We start from the raw sequence: 25,107 nt of genomic DNA on the forward strand, positions 1-25,107 counted from the left end.
TTAAAAAAAAAAAAAAAGTGTGGTTTTTAAATTGTTGTCTTATGGCATAAAGTATTAATTCTTACCAAAAATAGTTAGTTTGTTACCCAGACAATCTAATGTAGATTAACGTTATGGTTAATATATATATATAAATATATGTTTATATATATATATATATATTTATATATATGTTATTTGGTTGTATACTTTAGGAGATAAATAAAAAATATATATTGAGGGACGCTCGGGTAGGTATCCGTGTAAACGATAAAAAAGTTACGTTAAGTCATTTAACACGGTTGAAACCGACAGGAACAGCTAGTCATTGTTAAAAATACCTTGAAAATCTCTACGCTCTAAATCTCTCTCTCCTACGTGAAATTAAGCCTATGTTCAGCACCAAGATACTAATAAGCTAATAATGATCCACTTAGATAAAGTATAAGTCAGTATTGCTTTTTAAAATCCTAAAATGATACCAGAAACGCTTAAAACATCTTCATTTTATGTACTATTTATTCAACCAAAGCCGCCTTTTTTCGAAATGTTCGCCAATTCGTAGCGCTTATCTCGGCACTCATAATCGCATTCGACGTACAAACTTTCACGTCGCGTGTACATGATTGATGTACACTCGAAACACGGTCGTTCCGATCGGTTGACAATTTTGATTGATCACGCGCCGCGCGGTGTGCGTGAGCCCTTATTTAGCCCGTTTCTAATGAGATCGCTCGGTGTGTGTTATGCATTTTAATTTTGTGTAGGTAGGCTCTGTAATCTCAAATATTACCAGGTATTGTGTAAATTTTATCTCTGTCTACTTTTACTTTATTACAACTGCTTTCGGCACCGGCCTGGTACAAAGACGGGTTCCTCAGGATTATTGACCTTGTACTCTTTCACATTCTCATCGTAACAGACTCGAGTAGAATGAATGAATCAAATAATAAAATAAAAAAATAAATATACTACGACAATACACACATCGCCATCTAGCCTCAAAGTAAGCGCAGCTTGGGTAAGGGGACTAAGATAACTGATGAATATTTTTATTAATAATTTACATAAATACTTATAAAATACAAATAAACACCCAGACACTGAAAAACATTTATGTTTATCATACAAACATTTTCCAGTTGTGGGAATCGAACCCACAGGCTTGACTTAGAAAGCAGGGTCGCTGCCCACTACGCCAATCGGCCGTCAAATTAAAGCGAGGGAAAAAAGTTTAATTCAATACCATATGAACAAGAATGAAGCAGTGTTGCAGCGCTTTGGGAAATATGCAAGATTCTTTTCACTGTAAACAGAATGAAGTAACAGTATCTAGGTCATATCTTTAGTGTTACCAAGTATGATCTTCTACAACTGATTATCTATGGAAAGATAAAAGGCAAATGGGGTGTAGGAAGGATGAGAACATCCTAGCTGAAAACCATTGGCTGAGGATCTGACAGAGATCGCTACTCAGCGATAAGGCCACCCTTTGTATTCTGCTTCTGTCTTTGTTTTTCTATACTGCTTTTCTTCCTTCAACTTGTAGTGAGTGAGTCAAATAAAGAAATGAACAGAAGCTAATTTAATGAAAGCACCCAGTCACATTCCACAGCTAGAAACCAAGGCTGCCAAAATAGTAGCTGACCTTCGTTAGTATAGGCACTTTAAGAAGAACGGATCAACACATAAAGAACAACTTAAAAGACGATGTAGACGACGCAGGTAACAAACAATAGCAACTACAAATAAATACCTAGTGTAAGAATGAAGGAATGAACAATTAATAAACTTGTATTGTAGACTGTAGCCGAGAAGAAACTAGAAAAAATCAACTAAGAAGTCGCTAAGTTCAACCGATTTGAATGAACAATACACTTTTATTAATAGTACTTAAACATATGAAACGACTACTGCATGCATTCATTTTCGTTACGTGTTCTAACTTTAAGTCTTATTTACAGCCCCACTTCACTTAATTTATAAAGGAAAGCAAGTGATGCCTCACTAGTCTACTTTAACCAGGTACAAGATGAGATTATAGTTTTTTTAAATTATTGAAGCTGGGCTAATAGCTCTGGCTGCAAAATGTAGTATCCACGATCTTGAAATCGCGACATGACCGGATTCGATTTCATCTGCTAAGTAACAGTTTGCAATTTAAAAAAATTAATATAACCAAAATGCCTGGTAATTTTCATATATTCTAATATTTTAATAAGTAACTAAGAAAAACGTATTACAATTTTCGTTACAGGTAATTTTGACATTTTATTCTAAGTATCTAGAAATTTTGCTACAACCATTTAGTTAGAAAAATTATGGTCGAGAGTAACTAACATTTATATATATTTTGCTGTGAACTGCATAGATTATTATTGTTTTTTCAACCTCTCAATAGTATAGCAGTGCTCATTAAAATTACGCGTGTAAGTTCCATTTGGCAATGACCTTATATATTTCACCAAAATTATTTTAGTATTACCATTGTAAAATGTCAGAGTTAGTCTATTTAAGTTTAAAATTTAAAAATTGAATAGGAAACAAGTGACAACCCTGCTTTTTATTACCAGTAGGTACTTTAGCCTGCCAACGCTTTATGAAAACAGAGTATAAAAATGAATATTTTCCCCATTCACAATCCAACCTTTTATTATTTATCATCGGCGGACGGAACATAAAGGAAAGGAATTCATTAAAAAAAACCTTTCGCGGCAGCACTTAGCCGCAATCCCACCAATAACAACCTACAAATGATCGGAGGAGAATTTCCACAGAGTATAGACAGGCGGGGCGTAACACGGAAAAATACCTAAGAGAAAATAATAGTAGTAAGAAAATAAGAACGAAATAAAATGTTGTCGGGGGCTGCCATTGATATACATAAAACACGCATAGTACATCTCAAAACTCAAACTCTATTTGAGATGTATGCTCGTTACAATAAGAGTTAAACTAAATTCCAGCTGAATTATGGCTATAGGGATGATACGGCCTAATTATAAAAACGCGAATCATCAAAAATGTACGTTGCTAAACCAACACAAGCGATTGCTTTCATCCAAATCAGTAACTAGGTGGGTGTATAAATTGGAGGTCGATTTGAATTTTCAAAAATACTTCAGTGCCTTAGAGATCTCCTTATGCCCATAATGCTTCTTATCATCACTAAAAACCTGCAATTAAAGAGTTGCAGTACGCTACCTAAGTCCACTAACTCGCAATAGAGCAGAGCGGTGTACTAGCTAATTTACAGCGGCCATAGCGTTTATGTGCTGAGCTGCGTTGTGTGGGTGTAAGTGATTCTTTATGGAGCCAAAAATGAGACTTCTTTATGGAGCTTCTCAACGGTAGTCAAAGCGACTAAACTAACGCTTATGCGATCCGTTATTTACGTCACTGAATCTTGTACCTCAAGATAATTTAATATTCTATTCTTTTTATTTTGCAAAAGTGGCTTGTATATTATTTATCAATGAATAATGGATTCATAATATTTATTAATTAATTACCTTAATTACTTACTTCTTTTTATTTTGTTGGTCTTTGCTTACTCTATTTTTTTTTCTTTATTTGAATTTATTAGTTTGATTTAAAGAAGAAATAGTTTAAGACGGTAACATTTCTAAGGCACTGTGTATCTTTGGTTCTATCAATAGTTATGTCAATGGGGGCGGTGGAAAAAATTTGAGAAAATAAGCACAAAGGGTGAGCGAAGAAAGTCGGGAATCGGAGAGATAAAGCGGATCGGAGTTATCGAGGCTCACGGGGCGCCAGGGCCGCTCGGGGTGCCAGCGACTCGCGTGGCGAAGGTGGGGGTGTAATCGGCGACTGCTGCCGCGCGATTATGTGAGATCGATACTGTCGCTCGGGCGAGTCGCCGCGAACGCCCGGCCAAGTTTAAAGCGATGGACGACTTCGATAGTAAAAAAAAAAACTATAGTAACACCTTCTTGGTCACAATTTGTATCAACGACTTCCTTCTGGTTGGTTTAGATTTTTAAAACCCGCGGTAATCATTTATCTTCCTGGAAGAAGCGTAGTTATGTTAAGCTCAAAAAACCAAAGCATTTCGGATGACATGTGTTGCCAGTGATGTCATTGAGCTGTGTGAGGTTCAACAACACAGAGCTTTACCATATCGTATCTCTGTGAGACCAAACCATGAAAATGGCAATTGGTTGAAGAAGCAGTTTAACTAAGATATCCCAATGAGTTATAAAACTGAAGTGGGTATAGCACGAAATCGAAGTATCAACTGATATTTAAATTCCTGTCTCATACGAGACGAGAACAAATACACAGCAACGGCATGTCAAAGTAATACATTTTTCTGATTAAAATTATCTTATTTTTTTACATGCCTCTATGTCTTACAACTTACGCCATGCGCCTTTCCGCACCTCGAACCTTGCGGCCGGACAATAGGCGACTCGCATAATTCGACACGCTTCCGTCAATCTCCAAACTGAAGTCTCTAACAGATTTTAATATACCACCGCTGAGCAAACCCTACATTTTAAATGTAACTAAAGATATCTACATGTTTTTAAATCTTTCATTCTAGACTGTTTTTTATTAGATACTAACCAGTTGCCCGCATTTTTTAAGTTTTAAAAATCCCTCTGGAACTCTTTTATTTTAGTATGCAAGCTATATATGTTTTAAATTTATTTAAGATCAATGCAATATTCAAAATGATTGAGAAACAAGTAAACGATTGACATAAAGAAAAAAAATTTAACACACAACTAAACAATCGTCATAAAGGATTTTAACATGGCCTTTGCAAGAAGTGACAAAGGCTTCTTTATAGCGCTGGAAAAAGTGGAACACAGTAATTCTGTGTGGGCTTCTTCGTCACACAGAATACCGTGTTCTAGTAAAATATTTGCAACAGTACAGGGCAACATACTTGATGTACAATTTATAGCAAATTAATGACTCGTACGACCACTTTTCCGCCCGTCCTAATAAACCATTATTATCAACAACTCACCACACTATCCCGACCCTTCCGAAAGCGAGATTCATCTCGCATTCTATACATTCGCGGCGTTTCAAAACAGGAGGCGGGGGTCACTCCATCTGGTTGTTTGTAATCAACATCTTTCCCCAGCAGGGTCATCTAAATTACTTAGTATTGGGGTAGATAAGGTTTAGTTTTTATTATTGTGTGCTCGACTGTGTCAATTGATGTCTCGTAATGCGCGTAGGGTCGTTGGGGAGGCTGGGCAGAGATGGGGTAAACGATACTCGATATTCTGCGGTAATTGCTGGTTGGTGATAATTGTGTTTTTGTTTCGACAGTAATGTGAGAGTCTATGGCGGTGATAGCCTAGATATTTTGTAAGCTTATAGAGTGCGGTGAGGTGGAAACCAGTTGTCAATTTATAGCTGAGTGCCTCTACGCGCTTATAAGATGGGAACTACAAGGTGAGGATAGAATAAGTGCAGAAGTCCTAGCAAACTTCTCTTTAGGGGGTAAGGTTCACTAAAGAGACAGGTAGGCCAGCTTATAGAAAAGTCCTATTATAGTATGAAGGATTACGTGAACGATAAAATAGTGTGTGAATTATTGCTTCAACCAGGTTGATTCTTAATGGTATTAAAAGAAGATATTCTTATATATTTAGATTATATTCTTTTTGCTATCACCATGTGAGATGGTGATAGCAAAAAGAACATCCGGCTAAGTTTTTTGTGGACGTCTTACCAATGCTTGTTTGGAACCCTCGTAGCTTTAATTTAAATTTACGTATGTAGTTATCGCCATCACATCACTACTGTGTATGACGGCCGAATTATTTATAAAAAACTGAGCTTCAAAAGCTGCACAAGAATTTTAATACTGCGGTCAAGACACGCGTTTTAATGCATAGCCGAAACAGTCCGTCCTGCGTCTGGGGTGACGTGCAGATTTGCGTTCTTCTTACGACCAATGACAAGACTTTCGCCCAAACTGACACGTTTTTAAGGGTCGTTACTTTTTACGCCACTTTTGACGCTTAAGTATGGCATTTGCTTAATTAAATATGTCTAAAATAACGACATTTTTAGACATAATGTCTTTTATCATGAATTTGTATTAATAAATATAGGTAGGTACATAGACTTAAAAAAATGTAATTAAGATTTAGCGCATATTTAATTTTGAAAAGTAAATAGCTGTTGGTTTTCCGAAATAAACAAATAAATAGATACAAGCGAGTAATAAAAATTAAGATGGAATTTTTTAACGTACGCCAATCGGTCGATACCTTTTTTCGCGCGAAACGGAATTCATCGGCCATTTTGTTGCGTTTTATTCCCGTTGTGTGCACCCCGAGAACATTGGCCGTGCCCGCCGATCCGTTAACCGACTGAATATTAAAAATTCGTAGGCTATTGCGTGTAATGACGAAAACCGTAACGTCGCTGCAATTTCTATGTTATTGTTTCACCAGAGAAAAGAACAATGAGTGTGGAATGGAAATTGCTGAAAAATTTTCTACAATAGTAAATTACTGTCCAGACCTGAAATCAAACAATTGACGGATTCAATATTGTAAGGGCGAGAGACTGTTTTTCAAAATTGATTCAAAAAATGGGTTGTTGAGGATGTCCAAAACAAGGCCGTTTTTTCCAATTCCTTGTTCAATTCTTAAATTTTGATAAAGAAATGACATGAAAATAACAAATGTCCTACATCTAAGACACGGATTTTCTGTTAATATAGGTGGCATAAAACATAGAACCAGCAATTTTTATTATTGTCGTGTTCGAATTTACACGTTTGTTACGAACTGAAAGTAGTCGATTGATAATATTTTTTTAAATAAAGAAGCCTACAGCCTTCACTTATTTTAATTTATTTATTCATACTCTTTATTTTCACACCACATCATGTTCAGAAAAACAAAAAGAAATAACAGACAGTTAAGTACGTAGTAGTAGGATTATAATTAGTTCCCACTGCTGGACTTAATATTATAAATTCTAAAGGGTGTGTATTGGTTTGCTACCGTTGGTTTTGATCATTTGGTTTGATTCACCCGTTCAACCGATCGTGATAAAATATGGCACGCATGTATCTTGGATCCTGGAGATGGACAAACGATTATATCTCTCCTGGAAAGGCTGCTTAAAATATGAAATCTGCGGGATTTAAAAAAAACGCATTTGTAACGCATGGCTTGACCGTTTGGCTAAATTTTTAATAAAAATATTTTGCATCCTGGGGATCGTTATAGGATACATTCTACACAAGGAAACTAAAGGGTTCCTGCTGGATTGTTGACTAAAAATAATCGCGAAGTAGTTAAAGTCGCGGGAAGTAGTTAGTAATAATTAAAAACCTACGACTAATACTGGGAAATATACCCAATGATGCATTCAAATTGATGTCGCCACGGAAACAATTGTATCGAAATCACCATTCATACTGAGCTCATTCACTTACACAAAAGTCAAAATTTGTATGGAAAAATGTTTAAGGTTTGTGAAACACAAGAATAAAAAAGTATAAAGCACCCCTCCCCTTCGCAGTTGTTACGTTATCGCTTATAACAAAACTATCGATTACACTCTACTTCACTCGCACTCGATTTGAGTAGATGAGTGAAACAATAGCAATTTAATTGGGCCCTCACTCACAATTGAGTTAAAATTCAAAGGCACTCATAGTGACGTGTTAAAAAGTTAATAGGTTTTGCGCTCCGTTTGTTTCGATGGTTTCAAATCGAGATTGCGGTTTCAATTACAAATTAGGGAAATTAGTGTTGCATCTGCATTTTAGAGTGCAATTATAGTTGTTTTTTTATATAAATGTATAAAAGGACGAGGTTCCCAGTTTTAAGTAGGTTTTGTCGATGCTCAAGTAGGATTCAAATTCAGGAATGCTCAACAGTGTTCTTGGATTTCCGGCTTCGAAAAATGTGCCTATTAGATTTATTATGCAAAACCACAGAAATAAAACAAAACTTTTTAAGCACTTACTACAGTTTTAAATAAGTAAGCATCAAAACTTTCTAAACGAATAAGTCTTGACTTTATCTTTGATAGAAAATGTCTGTTTTCTCTCCTCAATAATTTTGTTCCATATAAAAATCAGGATATAAGTAGTTACCTTCTGAAGCTTACTTATAAAATACACAAAAGATAAAAGGTAAAATACACTTCTAAATAATTATTTGACCGCAAATACCGCAGTTGAATTTTTCGTAAATATTTATTCAAAATAGTTATGAATACCAGCGATATTTGTCGTATTGCGGCAACTCAAATAATTGCACAAATTGCTCGTGCACACCGGGTTAGAATATAAACAGTCGACGTGGCGGTCGGTCAACTAGCGACCGCTAAATCGTACACAAATTGACTTCGATGTTGGAGAATAAACACGTTGAGTAGCTTATCTATTTTTTATTAACCTAATGGTTATTTTGATTATTTTGTTTTTTACAATACAAACGTAAATTTAACCTTGGTACGTCTAAAAACGACTACCGCATAAAGCTTAATGGTAATAATCGTAAAAATGTATTAGAAAAAGAAAACGTCAATTTAAGTAGTAGATTCACGTTTGTAAATACATAAATCACAAAAAACACTTTCCGTTCATGCATACAAAATTCTTCTTTATGCTAGGTATATTTAGGTGAACGGAAACCACTGTTTACGCACTTGTGCATAAATTTTAAGTTAAGAGGTAAGGGAATATACGAAAATACTATGATTGGAATCTGTGATACTACGTGAAAGTTGTATAATGTAGAAAAGTGCTTATAAACTTGAAAAAATTGAATTTTGAATTTTACTTTAAATAAAATCTGAGGGTAGGCACATAATTTCGCCAAGTAAAACTGGTGTAAGAAGGAAAACGTTAAAATCCAAGTCACGCGCGGCCGGTGGCGGTGGAGTGTGGAGTGCGATGTCAAAGTGCATAGAGCAGAACGTGTCCTCATTTGTAACCGGGACGCCTTTATGTGGACTTTTATTCTTCCTGCTGCTGCTGCTTCCTTATTCTTTAAATATTAAATGAAACTAGCTCTCTCCTACGAATTTGTCCTTTTTCCTGCAAGTTTATATTATGTTTCCGTCTCCGTCCGAGTAAATTTTCAGTAAGACTTATAAATACTTAAGGATGGCTTTTTATAATCTTAAAATGCCTATCCTTAAGTTTTTTATAACTGGAGATTTTTTCATTTTATATTATCTGCATACCCTGTGCGTACCCTCTATGCACGTCACTGGTTCCCTAGCTTTACTTATTAAAATATAAATCCTGTGCAATTTTCACACACGGCAGAAGTGAGTTATGAAATGTATCCTACTAGAAATTGAGGTTGATTATCAGGAGTAATCGATAAATGTAAGGTGTTAAAGGTAATTGGTAACTAAAAGATTGAAAATAAACCAAAGAATTTGTAGAAAAATCTTGAACGCATTCCTAATGTTAGTAACGTTCGAGATCAAATCTATCTTATATTTAACATAGTTTCCTAACTCAGAGCTGGTTCTGAGAACTTTTGACAAGAGAACCCAATAGCTAAAATTTTTGGTCCAACATAGAAAACTTTACTATATCTCCTTTCTTACTAATCTTGTTATTAATTAAGAAAAAGATAACCATTATATCGCATTTGTATTTTTATATCCAACTATATTTCATACTGTTGTATTTTCATTTATCTATTTGTAAAGAGAGTCGGTGCAAATCAAGTTCTCGACAGTTTTCAGCAATTATGTTAAACGCGTGGTTGCAATCGGTCCCCTTTGCTGAGCTATTTCCATGCAGTTTATCGTTAAACAAGCCACTTTACAGCGTTTAAGCGTCTTTACAGATAAATACTTAAAGCTTTCGCACACTGATAAATAAAGATAGAAAAGCTGAGGTATGAATTGGTCTAGATATCTAATTTACTTACTGTCACTGTGAGATAGTGATAACAGAAATCGGGTATATTTGTCATCACTATCTTACGGTAATATGTATATTACATTATTACACTGATTATGTATACAGGTATATTCAGATATGTTAAGATCGTGAAGGAACAGTAGTTAGCTTAAGTTATGATCCAGTTACCAAAGTGCTCCTAAAAGTTTCAAAAAATGTATGTACGCATTTAAAGTGCCTTATAGTAGGTATAATTGACTAATGAAAGTTATAAATTTTATTATCAGTTTTATCAGTTTGACCGCCCAAAAAAGTAGGTATGTCATAGAGTTTCTTTATTACACCACAATTTCTAAACACCTTAAGAGATTGGTATATATGGGGTGATCTGCACATCATCCCGGGTGACAGTGGATATAGCTTTTTTTTAAAAGTCAATATGGCGGCTGTGTGGCGGCAAAAAATTGGTGCAGTGTGTGACATTCGAGTTTCTATTATTTATTTTATTACGTGCTTGTTATCTTTCTAGTTAGTAGTACCTATATACGCCAAATCCGATGAGCTTATACATGACAAGCCCACGATTTTAACCACGTTTATTTCGTGTTTTTAACAATCCCACAGGATCCATTTATCTTCTCGAGATAACATTTTTGACAAAAAAACCTACTTTTGACAAACAACTAAAAAAGCAAGAAATAAATATTTTCTAAATAATATACAATAAATTACTTTGGGTTATTATATTTTTTTTAAACTTTCGGGAACGTTTACCCGTTTCTGTTCGAGGATAAATTGTGGTCATGGATACTTATCCGCCGAATTGGATCGAGATCAGTCAAAACAAATAACTAACGAAAATAATCTCGCATTATAATATAAGTATGGGTTGTGGCTAAGTTTCCATACCTAAAATTTATCAAAACGGAAAAGGCGTCTCTAATCCGCATGTAATAAAGCGTCACCGAACATCACACAAGATACAAAGAGGCATAATCTTGCAGGCCACAAAGACGGAGAACACCGCACTAGTATCTACCCATCCCCTTCCTTTCGTTTCCACCCTCCGCTCAAGTATATACGTAGGGCTATCTATCTTTTAATATTAGGCATGAAATTTTGTAAAAGCGAGTAATTAAAAAAGTTGAAAATTTGACTGCCAACAACTTGGCAATAGTTTGGGAAGAACCCCGGAATCATTATTAAGAAAGCCGTTCGCCATAGCTGTAATAATAATAATAATAATAATAATAATATTTATTTCCAAAAATCTTAAGTCTAAACAATATAGTAAAAACATTTCTTATTTTATAGGATGGGGCATCCATGAAATCTTAAAAAATTATATTACTACAAGCTTCTGAAGCTAAACTAAGAAACCTTGTATTTCAGCTTAAGTGCCTTCACCCCCTAGGGTTTTTGATTATTTTTAGCTCAAATATTAAACATGCAGTTATAATTACTTAATAATAATAGGAATATACTAACGGGCTAATTGATTCATAATTTTTGTAAAAGGTTGATTATAAATATGTTATATACTACTTGTTCCTCTCTATAAAAAATTAATAAATATAAAGGTGTATGTCTGTTGTTTGTGTGTGTGTGTGTGATGTAGTGAAGAGAGGGTGTGTATTGCTGTATTCATTAATGAGAATGAATGTGTGTAAAGGGTACTTTGTAAATAAAGTTGTTAGTAAATAAATTAAATTTTAACAGAAAATGGGTGCCCTTTTTATTTTAAAATAGTAAGTAGGTTTTCAGTATCGACATATGATAAACTCTTTAAATATGCAGTTATGGCTTTTTTACAATTTATTTTGTTGAGAGGGTAGATGTTCGTTGACTCATTTATTTTGTTATACAAATGAGGTCCCAGGAAAGAAAAGAATTTTTTAATAAATGATGTGTTTGATAATTGTGATGTTTTTACTACGGTATGTTTTCTGCGTTTATTAAGATGGACAGTATCATACGTAAGTTCAGCATGTTGCTTTAGTAAGACACTTAATATAAACAATTTCCTTACTGAGAGAACTAATGTAATGTGCTGTGTAACGTAATGTAATGTGCTGTAATGTAATGTGTGTCATTTATTTCAAGAATGCTTATACTTTGGTAGAGTCACTACAGTCAGTCAAAAATTAAGCATTTTTGAAACTGACTGACTGTAGTGACTCTACCATCGGTTTGAAAGGCTTCTTAAGGGTTGAGTAAAAGGTTTTCTTCTCTACCGAGAAGAAGCCGGCAAGAAACTCAACCTCTTTTCAAATATCAACAACTTACGATTTAAAATTAATTTTTCTATCTTGTGAGTACCGGTGGTACCGGTGTCTGAACCTTTATAAGGTCCATTCATCAAAAATATGTGTAGACTCTTGAGTAATAAGTCTATTTCAATAAAGAAGTTCTTGTTTTTTATATAAACGTTGAATATAGATATATTAAATCCAAACCCCGTAATAAAATTCATGAAAAGCAGAAAGCATAATAAAATCTATGAGATAAAAATAGGTACGCAATGATAGAGTTTCTACGAGAACTTTATCATTCAACTTTCAGACAATTCCCAAATCAATCGGTTTTAAAAGTTACCTCGCGTCAAAGTTGAAATAGGTAAGAAGGTAAAAGAGATAGGAAAAATAATTTCAAAACGGCAATACTCGAATAATTATTTTGTAAAGTAAAATTTATTTTACTAACGATATTGATTTACTTATGATATTGCCGATGCAAAAGTGTCTCATATCCGGGTCTCTTAACTTGTGGGCGTAACTTTATTTCATGACTAGTAAGGTAATCTTATAGTACCTTCTTAACCCAGAAAAAAACAGACTATACTTAATTAAAATAAGATGCATTTAAAGATTATTATCATAAATATTTTTTTTCTATAAACTTCTAGATACAAAACGCATTATGGCCATTTTACGACCTCTATAGCTCATATGATTTTTAAAGAATTCAAATGCGGTATAATTTTGATTTTATTTATGAATTGGCAAATTCAAATTAAAAACTTCTTTATTCACGTAGGTCTATCACAGGCACTTATGAAGTGTTCATACATATAATATGTTTACATAATTGTAAGGGGATGGTCATAACTTCGTTCGCGAACTTAAACCTAAAGCTACGAGGATTCCAAACGCGCTCTGTCTAAGAAGAGCCCACAACAAACTTAGCCGGGTAATTTTTTTTGTTATCACCATCTCACAGTAAATTTATATTACGCTATGAAGCTAGAGCTATTCAGACCCAAGCTTTTTATCGTTTAAGTAATCCTTAACGTTATAATAGGATTTTTCTGTAAGCTTACGTTTTATATAAACTTTGAACTTATTGGCAGCCCTAGGTCTCAGGCTTCTAGATCGTAGCTCAAAGCGAGTGGGGAAAAAGGACATCGCTGTCATGTCATGACCTCTATTAGGTGTCTGACACTACGTTGTACCTACGGACCATTAACTCATGCCTCAGCCCGCATTCCAAAATTTAGTTTAGATTTATAGTGCCAAGGTTGTTTATTATATACATATACATATACATATGCGGATATAATAATTTCAATTTCCATGAGAACTTAAGGAAAAGAAATAACAGAAGGTATTTTATTGAAATATACTATATTACAAACGCTTTGCCGTGATAAATAATTTTGGACATTCTGATAAAAGTGAGAAAAGCTAAGTAAGGTACGTAAGTAGAACTCGGCAGAAATGTTCGTTTGTCCTTCCTTTGCGCAAACAAATAGATTTTTGACATGGAGTTACTTGGAAGAAAGGAGAGTAATATATGAAACTTTTCATCTCACCACAAAAACGGTTCCCACAGGATTTGTACAAAAACTGTAATAAACGCGGACAAAGAACACGGGCAAATCTAAAAAAGCTTACCTCTTTTATGTTCTTCGGTGGTCGGCCGGTTCAATTGGGGGGGTAAGGGAGCCGGCAGCGTTGGTGCGGTCGGTGCGGTTGGAAGACCGGGGTACCACCAACCCGTGGCCGCTTGGCCGTTGAACATTCTTAACTTCTCATACACGCTGTCGTTCTGCGCTGATGCTGCTTGCTCCTTCTGTGAGGCCAGGTTCCTTAATACGCGGTTGATTGAGGACACCTATAACAATAAGTACTTTTAGCAAAACGGAGACTGCTGTCAACAAAACCACCATCACTCACTTAAATGTCTCACTCTCTTGTCAAAGGTTACTTCATACAAACGTTTCCTGAAAGGGATTGCTTGCAGCAATTAGGACGCCTTTGCATGGCTACATTATAATTTTTGCTATTTTGTGTTATCAGTAGGTATTCTTTTAGTAGTTGATTATTCTTCCATTATAGACCCTAGTGTTTTTATGAAGTCAATAAACTTCACTTTGGAATAGCGTAAATCTGACAATTTAATACATAACCATATTAGGAGTTTCGTATAGAGAATCGAATCCGATCTGCTAAAAAATCTATAACATACTTTTTGAAACGATTTTAGAATTCTTATTGGTATGAAAATTCTTATTTATATTATTATAGTTCGTATAGGTAAAAAAAAACTAATTCGAAAAACAAAAAGATTAAATTGTATCTTCTCCTATAATACACACAATCAAATTGTGTGTATTATAGGAGAATTATCAATAAGTTTTTAAATAGTTTATTTTAGGTTATAGTTATGTATCAAATTGTCTCAATAATAAATTACTAAATAATAAAACGTTCAAGAGAAACTTTGATCCCCACCATCCAAAGCTCTATTTAGGGTAGAAACGATTTACTATGAGATAGACACTCTCGTTCAAATCTCTGCCGAACTAAATAACTATCTAATAGGAAACAAATTGCAAAACGCCCCGCCCTTTTAACTTCCAAGCACGTGTAATTTAAAATTTAATATGATTACTAAATTCCAATCGGGAGCCTCAAAGGGACACAGATTAGGGCCCCACCACCCTACACCCCTTCAGGGCCTAAAAACCCCAATTTCATCTACTTTCGCCGAAAAAGCACGCATGCGTAAAAACCTAACCCACACAAATATAACCCTATGTTATACGTATGTCCATTTAAGGCGTCTATAGATATGCTGACGAGTCGGCTACCGACACGTCTATCAAACACAATATATCAACATAAACCGAGATTAAATAGTAACCTTACATCTATGTTTTGCTTGGTTACTATAAAAAAAAAACATACGAGTACGAACAATTATTTCATCAAATAAATAAAAGAAATAATACAACAATGCAAACTATCATCATGATCATCATCATTCATCTTTGGGGCTAAATGGCGATGTATTTACTCTCGTAATATATTTTTTTATTTAAGAGCTTTCCCTCCTTAACTTGGACTATGAACGCGGGTTGACAGGTTTAATTTCACATATTGGACAATGACTTAACCTGCTCTCCGAGGACCTCAATCTTCATAATAAAACTTCAAAATTCCACCAGAGAGTAGTCTCTTTATCAAAAATTTGGAGATATAAAAATGCAAGAGGAAAATCTATTCGAAAAAAACAATGATACCGTTCAACCAAAGGTGATAAAAAAATGCCAATAAAGTCGGAGGTTAAATCAGATTGACTAGACACACAAACTACCGATCGAAATAAGCAAATAAAAAATACAATGCCCTAAAAGAGACTTCAAAGTTGGATTATGTGTAGATACTTTATATATGTTTGCCCATTTTAACACGTACAATCCTGTTTGTACATACTTATATACATAGACAGTGCCGCGGGGCGTCCCTAGATAATAATATCTATCTGTTTTCTTGTTGCTATTGGCAACCGGGGAAATGTATTTTTCCGCGTGATGGGGTGAGGCTGCAAAATCGTAAATGTGTTCACAGTTTTCGAGATATTGCGTCCATAATCGATTTTCTTCAGGCAGTTAGTTATAAGGTTTTTGTTGCAAGTCTTGGACTTTTAGTGAGTACAATGAAATTCTTTTTGTTTGAATGGAGCGAGATAAAAAAATTATTTACTTTTGTTAAACCTATTTCAAGTAACATTTGTTCCTTAAAAGATTATAAATTAGCGACTGATGCAGATGAAATTCAGCACATGTGAGTAGAATGTATAATTTAAACTACGGCGGTAGTGGTTTACATCGCGGCTTCCCTTACCGAGTTCGATACCCGGCGCACACCTTACTAACTTTCCGGAGTTATGTACGTTTTCAACGATTTAACATCACTTGTTATAACGGTAAATAAAAACACCTTGCGGAAATCGACATGCCTCAGCTTTTCATAATGTTCTCACACATAGTAGGAAAGTCCACCAATACGCACTCGGCCAGCGTGGTGGACACCAATACGACCTGAGCCCTTCTCATTCTTACAGGAGACCCGTGCCATGTAGTGGGTCAGTATTGGCTTGATAACTATGCAGTTAGGCTTGTACCCTAGGAAAATTATTATATTTGTGTCATAACCAATCTTCTTTTATTATGTCTGAAGCTTTCTCCGCAATCATTATGCCAACCATAATTGCATTACATAAATGCATTTGTATTTCCTCTAACTATTACTGGCATTATGGATGCGTCGATTACTCTAAGATTTCTGATGCCAATCACTCTTAATCTAGGATCAACAACTGCTTCTTTATCCCACTCTGGTCCCATTTTACAGGTACCTGCAGGATGATAAATAGTTGTTGTATATTGTATAAGTAGACAAGCAAAATATTCATACGTTCCCCATACACTTCTCTACATCCCTTTACTGGTTCTCTACGTAGAATACTTTTAAAATTTATCCCGGATAAGCACTAGGCTTACATTCCCGGGGGATTTAAAAACATCGTCATAACACATGCAACACATCTAGGTAGGTAAAAGATTTTTTTCAGAAAAACCCCAGTAAAAACTTTTTGGTCAAAAGTTCGAAGTTCATTTATTTCAAGGCGCAGTTTATAAGCACTTTTGAAACGTCAAGTCAGTTAGTCAACTTCCACTGAGACGAGCCGGCAAGAAACTCAGCAGATTGCTTGTTTTTCAACATAATTTTACAGTTTACAATGAAAAAATATATATACAATAAATTTTCCATCTTGTGAGAGATCGGGTCCCGGTAGAACCCAGGACCTAATGATCCACAGTCAATCATGCTAACCACTAAACCAACGAGGCGATTACACAAACAAGACCATCTTACCAAATTTAACGAGTAACCACAATACACCATTACCAAAAACACCAACAATCGTATTGTATCTAAAAGTGCGTTAGTAAAAATGAAAACTAAATGAAAAAGCATTGTTTGAGCTTTTAAATCCCAAAGTTTAAAGTACATATGTGTAGATTTAAGCCAGGCACCTGTACATTACCTTCCATTAGCGTTACACGGATTAAGGGAACGGGTAACACCGACCGATAGTTTGCATTTACCAGTATTTGAAACATTTTACGTGTAAAACTAAATACACGGTGCATTTTAGAACAGCGTAACATTTAGGTTTTATACTTCACTGGCTTTTGTCCGCCGCTTCGCTCATTTGAAATTAGTTCTATTTATATAAATTAGGCGATGAATTTCTAGAAATCCTTTCTTAGCGGACGCCTTTACGTACGTTATCTGTATCAAGTGGTTTCAGTTTTGCGTTATTAGAGCAGACAGTCAGTCACTTTTTTCTTTTATTTTATGTACAGACACCGGCTTCCTCGTATGTATGCCCACTAATGTTATATAAGAGATACGACAGTTGCTGCTAGAAAAATCGACAGACCAACAAAACTAAAAATATACAACGTTTAGATAGTCATAAATTGAAATCATATAGGTATATTAATGCAGATATCATTTATTAGTAATGGGACTCAATCTCATTTGCATTCCAATAAGAAATTAATTATAATACGTAAAAAAACCATAACTACATAATATATCATACAAGACCATGTTAATTTAAATTCAATTTTCCATGTAGAGAAATCAATCTGTATTTGTAATTGAAACATCGAAAAAAAATAGTCGTTCCAAATTTAAAAGAGCCAATAAGTTAGGTGCATTTACAACACGCTCTGTAACTGACAGCTTACCGGCCAATCAGATAGCGAGATTAAAGTGGCGGGTTCCTATTAGAATTTCAAAGGATTTATTTTGTTTGTCGTTCCGAACGAGAGGTTTATTTTTTTAAATGCAGCTTGTAAGGACAGTTTTTTTATCTGTATACCGATAAGATACCTATATGTTTAATAGAAACTTGTTTTTTAGGATAGAAATAAATCGATTGTTTACGTAAATTTTTAGAAATGCAGATATTTTCACACAACAATAGCACCTATGCATATCTCCTTGATTTATCCCGAATTCTTTTTTTTTATTGAACTAGTGTTTTTAGAAATCACCCTCAAAGAAAATAAATTTAAAATCCTCAAATATCTTATTTATGTTCTTTTCCCTTAGGTATTTTTACCCCATGGGGCAAGGTGGTGAGTTTAATGCCCCAAAACTATGAGGAGCGAAATCCCGGCGGGGAATAGAAAGCGACTTTAAGAACTTAAAACAACGTTAAATATCGGAAGTAGGAAGGTACATTAAAGTACCTATACCCGCCATCTTAAGGAAAAAGTTCATTACATATTATTTTATTTAACTTAATATAAAAACGTGACATTATTAACAAACGTAATTATTCGTTGGTCGCCAAAAAGAAATTAGACCGAATTCTGCGATGTTCTTTATTTACGTGTTTACATGTAATTATTTTTGTACAGCCACTGCCCAAACGGCTGAATGAGAACGTTGAGATTTGAGAGACCTACTACCTAAAGAATTTGATATTACAACCCCTAAATGGGTAAAAATTTGCAAAAAAGTATCATTTCTTCAAGTTAAAACCATGAAACCTAATTCGGGCTTTTGATTGAATAATAGTTTCACAATTTTTAAATATATCACCCCCGAGAGTTAATTAGGGCACTCGCCCGCCTATGACCCACGGGAAAATTTCGCAATCTCAAGACATATCAAAAATTATACGTAGACGATGTTGCTTGAATCTAATGCTTTTAGTATGAAAAATAATTACACATGTACTGAAAAATATTTATTTATTTATTTGGTTCCAAATATTTTGCTTGCATCAAAAAAGCTATAGAAGTTTGTTTGAATAAATTAAGTTTCGACTGTAACTCAGACTGAAAGAAACAGCTTTATCGTTTGTTACTTTACCTAAAACTTAGGAAGGTGAGCAAAAAAGTTTGATTTTTATAATATCTCGTTTCCTCCGTGTTGGTTCTTACGCTCTTTTGGAACCGCAGGGTCCGAATCAGTAATCATCGATGTGTGTAAAGGGACCGTTCAGTTTTAGGCGCGGGGCTCGAACGCGATTTCAAATTTGAAGTGGGGATCGCGAGGGCCTTAAAAATAAATATGTGGCCATCAGAGTTAATTATTATTATTTCAGGGTTCCGTACGTCTTAACCCGCGAAATAAGGAGGCGTAGTTTCTATCAGGGGGTTTTGTGCCTTGGCCGGATGCATATACCTATATCTCGTTTTCGTCGTGTCTTGCAGGTACATTGTCATCAATAGGCCTCACGCCTCTCAAAAGTAAAAAAAAACACCATCACACCAAAATTTCGCTAGATGCTAAAAATAAACTTTGTTACCTGTATACGACATAAAAGTACAACATTCATTCATTCATACTTTTTATGCCTGAAAAATAAACAGTCAGAAATCATCAACAGCCAGTTATGGTCCTCTGCTGGATTGAAGGCCTCACCAACCCTCCCAGACGGGTTGCTGATCGCAGTAGATAGAAGAAGCAGCACAGAGGACTTTGTTGCCCTTCCTTGGTCGCCTCGTACGACACCCGCGAAATAGCAGTAAACTGAACTAAAAAACAATCCCTTTTATAAACGTTGATGTAGTGGCGGGCAACAGCTATTAGGGCTATAAAGTAAAACATTGATCAGACACGCTCTGACTCAAAGTATATCGTACTAATAAATTATTGCATAAAGGTTCAAGTAGGTGTATCAAACAAGTTCAATGACCCGAACGCGCCTAAACTCAAATGACATTAGGCGCTGTACCGTCGTGGCCTTTCATAAGCTTAATTATAATTCAATATTAATAATGTGTGAAGTCAAGCCTAAAATCCCACTACCGAATATGGCCTGAAACCAGATCCTTCACGCGTTCACCTGACGGGTGTACACTAGGCGACACGCGTACTTAAAGGTGAAATCTCAGCATACGAAAAGCGGTTTTATTTTAAGTTTCAGTAGATATACCTATTTGTCTAAAAATGTAAAGGAAGTGTTATTTTTGAAATATCTGTATATACTATAGTATCTGTGTATTTAGTAGTAGTGTTTTGTGACAGGGCTCGTCCGGGGAAGAACTACCACCACGCTTATTTCTGCTGCTGCATTGTTGCATTGCTGCTTGGCAGCAGGAACCTACACCTTAGGCTCAACACTTACGCCTCAGGTTGAAGGAAACCGGGCGGCACGTTGCAGGACGTGTTCCTAGCATGCATGCATCACATATGCCATCTGCTTGGTCTAAATTATTACTAGAAAAAGTAAAAAAAACCTCTAGCACTGAGTAAGGATAGTCGTCATACAGACAACCAATGGTACTGTCTTAACGGGGAAATCTTGTGGTGAGTGCGGACCGTGAAAGAACCTTACTGTCTTCAGTGGCAAGGGACCTTTTTAAATTCAAATTCAAATTCATTTATTTAAAGTAGGCCTACTTTATAAGCACTTTTGAAAAGTCAAGTATGTATGTTTTTAGTGACTCTACCACCGGTTCAGAAAGCAGATTCTACCGAGAAGAGCCGGCAAGATACTCAGTAAGTAGTTGCTCTTTTCCAACATCAACATTTACAATCATTTTTCTATCTTGCGGGAGATGAGAGCGAGGCTGGCTGCTTCCAATCTAACTTGACGGTAATGATTAAAGTACCAAGCAGATCGCCTACCTATCTTATAAATCAGCATCTGATTTAGTCTGCATGGAATTTGATTTTAACATATCGAATTTAAGTCAAATCAATTTAGCCATCGTGACACGAAGGAATAATAAATACCCAAACTATCACGTTTATATCATGATTGATATTATAGCATGATTATGCCTACCTACTTTCGTTCAATTTTAATAACCACGATGCGAAAAAATGCTTGCAAATAGTAAACCATTAGATTAATCTCAATAGGAAGTTATTATACGTATCTACATTAAAATATTATTAAAAGTAGAATGTGATATAAGAAAATAAGAGCAAAGATAACAATCTTAGTGTGAGGGAACGTATCAAGTTTCGCGATTCAACATGACGTGCGCACGCGCAACGAAAGCTATCCCCGCTTGACAACGCAGGATGTTCTAACGCACGACGTACATTGACGTTTCAGTGTGAGCCCCGGATATTCGGGGCACAGATAATCTATTGCATTGATAATGTTCAGTTAAGTGCACGACATTTTTTTATAACTCTTCGTCAAGTTCGCCACATTATTTATGGCAATAAAGTCTTAGCTGCACAATCTAAATAAAGAGTTGTATATGCTTTTGAGAAAAGCTAGGAGAAATATCTAGTAGACGGATTTAGCTTTCCTGTTTGTATTCTTTAATAGTTATTATGTGTTTTATTTTTTTGTATTTAACATATATACGCTTCGACGCTTCTTCATACAATCATTGTAAATCTTACGTCAATATAAATCCACAGAAGGTAATATTGTTAAAACTTAAAACAAAGATATTTTTTGGAAGGGATAAATTAGACATCACTAAATCTACGAGTCTTTCGATATAAATACAGCGAAATAGAAATTTTCGATCTAAGCAATTTAAATGTCACTTGCTTAACGGAGGATAAAAACATCGTTAGGAAAACCTGCATGCCTGAGAGTTCTCTATAATGTTTTCGACAGCGTGTGATTTCTACCAATCCGCATTTGGCCAGCGGCTAAAACCCTTGTAATTCTGAGAGGAGACCAGTGCCCTGTAGTAGGCCGTTACTGGGTTGATGATGATGAAAAATTCAATAACAAGGAAATCAAGCCACTGCTTCGTTTATATTACCCTAGCGTTATGACGACTCTACCTGCAGGATTTGCTATCTTCTGGGAGATGCCTGGATTGTATGGATATACCTACAATCCAGTTCCTGGGGTGGGTATTTCAAGCTACTTTCGTAGAAGAGAATATGAGAAAAGAACAATAATTTATTTAAAATCGTGTCAAACTAGGTCAAAAGAGGGCAGCGACAATTACTGGGGGTTCTTATGACACTAAACTACAAACAGGTACAAAATTACTCTTAACATAGAGTTTTATTATATAGGCAACGAAATTTAACGTACTTACATATTGATTTCGTATTTTGCTATGTATATGTATTCTTCATTGTTTTTTTATAATATTTTTGTAAAATTTCGAGGGGTAAAATGTTTTTATAACGACATACGGATCGACTCTGTTGCCAGATTTTATTCTCTAGTATGCTTGGTTGGTATTAAGCTTTAATAGACAATTATATAAATACTATTTATTTTTTTGTGTTCAAAACAGCTTAATATAAATTAACTCCATGCTTTGAATAGCGCGCAATGGATCGTGAGTAATTCCTTAGGGTTGGGTTATAGATCATTCTTACGCGGCGCGCGGGCGTTTTCACGTCATTTTGACATTGACAGGTGTCACTAGGGATGCGCGCACGCACGTCATTGCGTCGAGACACAACGATAGATCATACGATAGTGGTGTACCCGTGTTGGTGGTCTCAGATAATACGTTAGAACAAAAGCTTAACTATCGAACCGATCACGTTTTTATCATCGGCTTTGTTAATTAAATTGAATGTTAAATGGACAAAAGATAGGTCCCTAATTATGCGCGTTTTTAGTTACGTAAAAAATGATGTCATCATTCGGAAGGTGTGTAATGCAATCAGGTTTATGGCGGCCATTTTGCCAATTTCTATGGCGCAGCGGTTATTAATGTGGTCTTAAAACATCGTTCCTTTTTCGATCCCCGGCAGAGAAAATATAGGAATATATTATTTCTGAATATTCTCCGGTCTTTTAGCCGTAGTCCACCGCGCTGGCTAGGTGTGAATTGGTTAGTCTATAAGCCTTTAAGCTAAGGTATGGCTTAAACTCTTAGGCATGATAGTTTGCTCATAATGTTTTCCTTCACAGTTAAAACCAGTGTATTTCAAATGCTTTAATTAAATTGTTAAGTGCAATCATGTGATACTTATTAACTAACATGCACTTTAGATTTAAACAAATATATGTTATCGGATGATGTAGCTAAGTTGCGCAACCTAACGTCATTCAACATCAAACCGACACAGACGCACAAAAGCCATTACATTCCACCAGAGGGGCACATCCCTCGGGATTAGAATTACTATTACCTACATTGGCATTATCTATAAACATTTTAACGTACACGCTTAACCCGCGGAGACCCAGGTTCGATTCCCCTGTGAAAAGCGGTTGGGGTGCGGTCGGAAGGGGGTTTTGGCAATTCTCTTAGGACTGCGTAGAGGGATTGGGTCGGTCTTTGTGTTGAGTTGATTATCGGTTTAAACTGTTTCAGTATAAAACGAGAGGTTAAGATTTTTAACCGACTACCGGAGGGTTATCTTTCTTCCTATTTATAGTTATTTAAAACGATAGCTTTTTGTATTAATATAGGTATGTTTCTTTTGTTACCTATTCAGATTTATGGATAGAGTTTTGTATTAAGGTTGTGTTCCTTTAATTTATCTAGGTTGGTAAACTGCCTGTTTGGTCTAGTGGTAAGCATGTGTGGCTAAAGATGACGGGGTTTTGGGTTCGATCTCCGGGTCATGTCAATGTAATAATTATTTGATAGTGCCTGTTTGGGTTCTTCTATCATGAATTTCTTAGTATGGAAATTGGCGGAAATTTTTCCCCGTGCTTCGGAGAGCACGTTGATCGAATCGGTCTTGTCGGATCTGACGAACCATCGAACTATGAGAGTTATAGTACAGAAAGTGAAATGAAATGAATGAAAATGAAACCTTTGTTTCCGCAAACACTTGTGCCCTTCAATATCACGCGTATTGGGAAATTCTCTAGTGATTATCGTAACGTGAATCTGGTTTGGTGGGAGGTCTCAGCTGTAGTTAGTTACCACGCTGCTGACATGAGACGAGCCAAGTACTCTAGCATTCCGACACAATGCCGCGCAAAAACCGATTTGGTCGGATTTGAATTAAAAGTTTGTTGCTACAAGTTGGTTCGCAAAGTAGACTGTCCTTTGACGGCTGCGCAAAATGGAGAATTAAAATTAAACAACGCAGTAATTAGCAAACAAATGGAACAGGTATTGTGTGCCATTACACAAATTGATCATTGTTTTGTGGCAAGCATCCATTTGCGTACCAAATAGATTTTCATTATGTTAATAATTGGTTTGATGAAAAATTTCATGAAAGCAAACCATATTTCGATACTAATATTATAAATGGCGAAGCGTGTTTATTGTTATGATCGAATTAGCCACTGCACCCTACCGGACAATATGTTGTATGTAGATTAAGATTATCTGGATATGGTCATAACATAACATTGCTTTAACGGTGTAGGAAAACATCGTGAGAAAACCTGCAGTGATATTCACAATGCCCTCAGAGGCGTCTGAACTCTACTCTGCATTTGGTCATTTGGTTGACTAAGTAGGAATACATCGTAATTCTTTCTTTCTAAAAAAGGTAACATCTCATGTTACCTTTTTTAGAAGCGAGCATCTTCGGATGTTAGCTAATGGGTTTTATTTTTGTGACAAATTTTGTCTTCGCTTTCCTCGCAATAGGTACACCTGTATATTCTTGTACCTGTAGCTTCTTCCAATGATGTATTATGAAAATTAAGCTTAATTTGCTATACTCCGCAAAAAGTAGGAGAATCTGTATGGTGTAATTCATAATTTATTACAAGAAGATACAGGTGTAGGTACTTATTCTGAGGAAAGCGAAGACAAAATTTGTCTCAAAAATAAAACCCATTAGTTAAAATCCGAAGATGCTCGCTTCTTAAAAAAGGTAACATCTTAATTACGATGTAATTCGAGTGATCCAGTTACAGCGGTGCGTGTAAACGAAAACGAAACTCCGTAGGGCTACATAATACCAAATACCTACGTGACACGAAGCCTCCAAAATGCGCCGCAGTAGCGTTTTGGCGGTGTCCGGTTCCCGCACCAGTGCTCGATCGAGCACGCCACAAATTAAAAATACTAA

At 35.5% G+C, this 25,107-nt stretch overlaps 1 protein-coding gene across 1 annotated transcript in view; it reads right to left on the reverse strand.

The window, feature by feature from the left end:
- Nucleotides 1–25,107, reverse strand: part of LOC120625074 (paired box protein Pax-6) — an 84,708-nt gene that overhangs the window by 21,542 nt on the left and 38,059 nt on the right. The window contains exon 5 of the mRNA XM_039891989.1: nt 13,753–13,972. Coding sequence (XP_039747923.1) covers nt 13,753–13,972 — 220 coding nt within the window. The remainder of the gene's footprint in view (nt 1–13,752; nt 13,973–25,107) is intronic.

This window comes from Pararge aegeria, chromosome 7 (genome assembly GCF_905163445.1).
Source record: "Pararge aegeria chromosome 7, ilParAegt1.1, whole genome shotgun sequence".
NCBI lineage: Eukaryota > Metazoa > Arthropoda > Insecta > Lepidoptera > Nymphalidae > Pararge > Pararge aegeria.